At 39.2% G+C, this 1,352-nt stretch overlaps 1 protein-coding gene across 1 annotated transcript in view; it reads left to right on the top strand.

Annotated features, from left to right (window-relative positions):
• The first annotated feature begins 336 nt into the window (after nt 1-336).
• steep1 (STING1 ER exit protein 1) overlaps nt 337-1,352 on the top strand; it is a 9,818-nt gene continuing 8,802 nt past the window's right edge. The window contains exon 1 of the mRNA XM_016502739.1: nt 337-559. Within this exon, the coding sequence (XP_016358225.1) occupies nt 436-559 (124 nt within the window). The 5' untranslated portion in view covers nt 337-435. The remainder of the gene's footprint in view (nt 560-1,352) is intronic.

The following is a 1,352-nucleotide window of genomic DNA, read 5'->3' as shown; positions in this document are numbered from 1 at the left end:
ATTATTAAATTTCTCGCTTTGAGTGTGAGAAAGACTCTTTATTATATAAATATAAATATATAGCTATTATTATTAGTAGTAGTAGTAGTAGTAGTAACATAACAAATGATAAATAATTCACTGTATCAGCGAAAACGCCTTCTCTCGTCGTTAGTTGCTAACGATGAGAAAACTTTATAACGGCACTTTAATCTGTGTTTTATTGTTATGCCATGACTCAAATCCAGTTTACAGACAGTCACAGAAGATTTCCCGCACACGATTCTAGTACTTTTTAACATCCACAGCGCCATCTAGAGGAAACCAGGCCAAAGACGCGCGGATCTCCCTAACGTCACAGAGAACCTAGCGACGTCATCACCGGGCGACAACAGGGGAGTAAACAAGCCTGAAAACACGTTCTAAATTTAAAAAGAAAGTAAACGAAGATTAAATATGCCCAAAGTGGTGTCTCGAAGTGTGGTGTGCTCGGACACTCGTGACAGGGAGGAGTATGATGACGGGGAGAAACCCCTGCACGTTTATTACTGCCTGTGTGGCCAGATGGTCCTTGTTCTGGGTGAGTAGCCAAAGTTTCAACAGTCATGATCGCAGCCGTCCAGTAATTAATTGTTTACATTCGGCGAATAGTCACCAGCTATCACAATAACTGAAGTTTAAGAAATCATCGTGGTTCCAGTGCTTAATATGGTCTCGTCCCATGTTCACTTTTAGCGATAAGACAAAATTGAACGCTTGCAGTGTGGACAGCGTCACCGATTATAACGGGAGCTTTCTCGATTCATCTTGCTCTCTCTCTCTCTGTGTGTGTGTGTACGTGTGTACACTTGTACTTGTTTATGCTACATTGTGGGGAGTCTGACCAAATGTCCCCAGAAGGATAGTAAAACCTGAGGGGGAAAAAATGATTAAAAATAGTAAATTATGTTTATCTGAAAGTGTAACAATGCAAACAGGTTTTCTGCAAAGGGTAGTGTAAGGGAGGGTTCCCTACATTGGTTCAGGCTGTAGGGTTGCCGAATGACTAAAGAAACGTTATCAGCACGATGGTATGAAACTGTACATTTCTTGTCTTATTACCACCCACTGCCACTTATACCAACGACGGAAATAAGCACAGTTAGAATAGCTAAATATGTGGGAGAGCGTTGCTATTACGTGATTATATTGTATTGCAATAGGTAGCACTTTAATGTTAATGTTGAATCAAGACTAGTTAGCACATAATTTATAATTGAAGTTGTTTAATAACGGTATTTTGTTATGGTTACACTTGAATTGGTTACAAAATAGATGAAGGATGATAAAACATAAACAGTTATATGTACCCAGCATGTATGTAAAATGTTACC

The sequence above is a fragment of the Sinocyclocheilus anshuiensis genome, unplaced genomic scaffold (genome assembly GCF_001515605.1).
Source record: "Sinocyclocheilus anshuiensis isolate Anshui unplaced genomic scaffold, SAMN03320099.WGS_v1.1 scaffold438, whole genome shotgun sequence".
NCBI classification, from domain to species: Eukaryota; Metazoa; Chordata; class Actinopteri; order Cypriniformes; family Cyprinidae; genus Sinocyclocheilus; species Sinocyclocheilus anshuiensis.
This window is presented reverse-complemented; position numbering and strand designations above follow the sequence as displayed.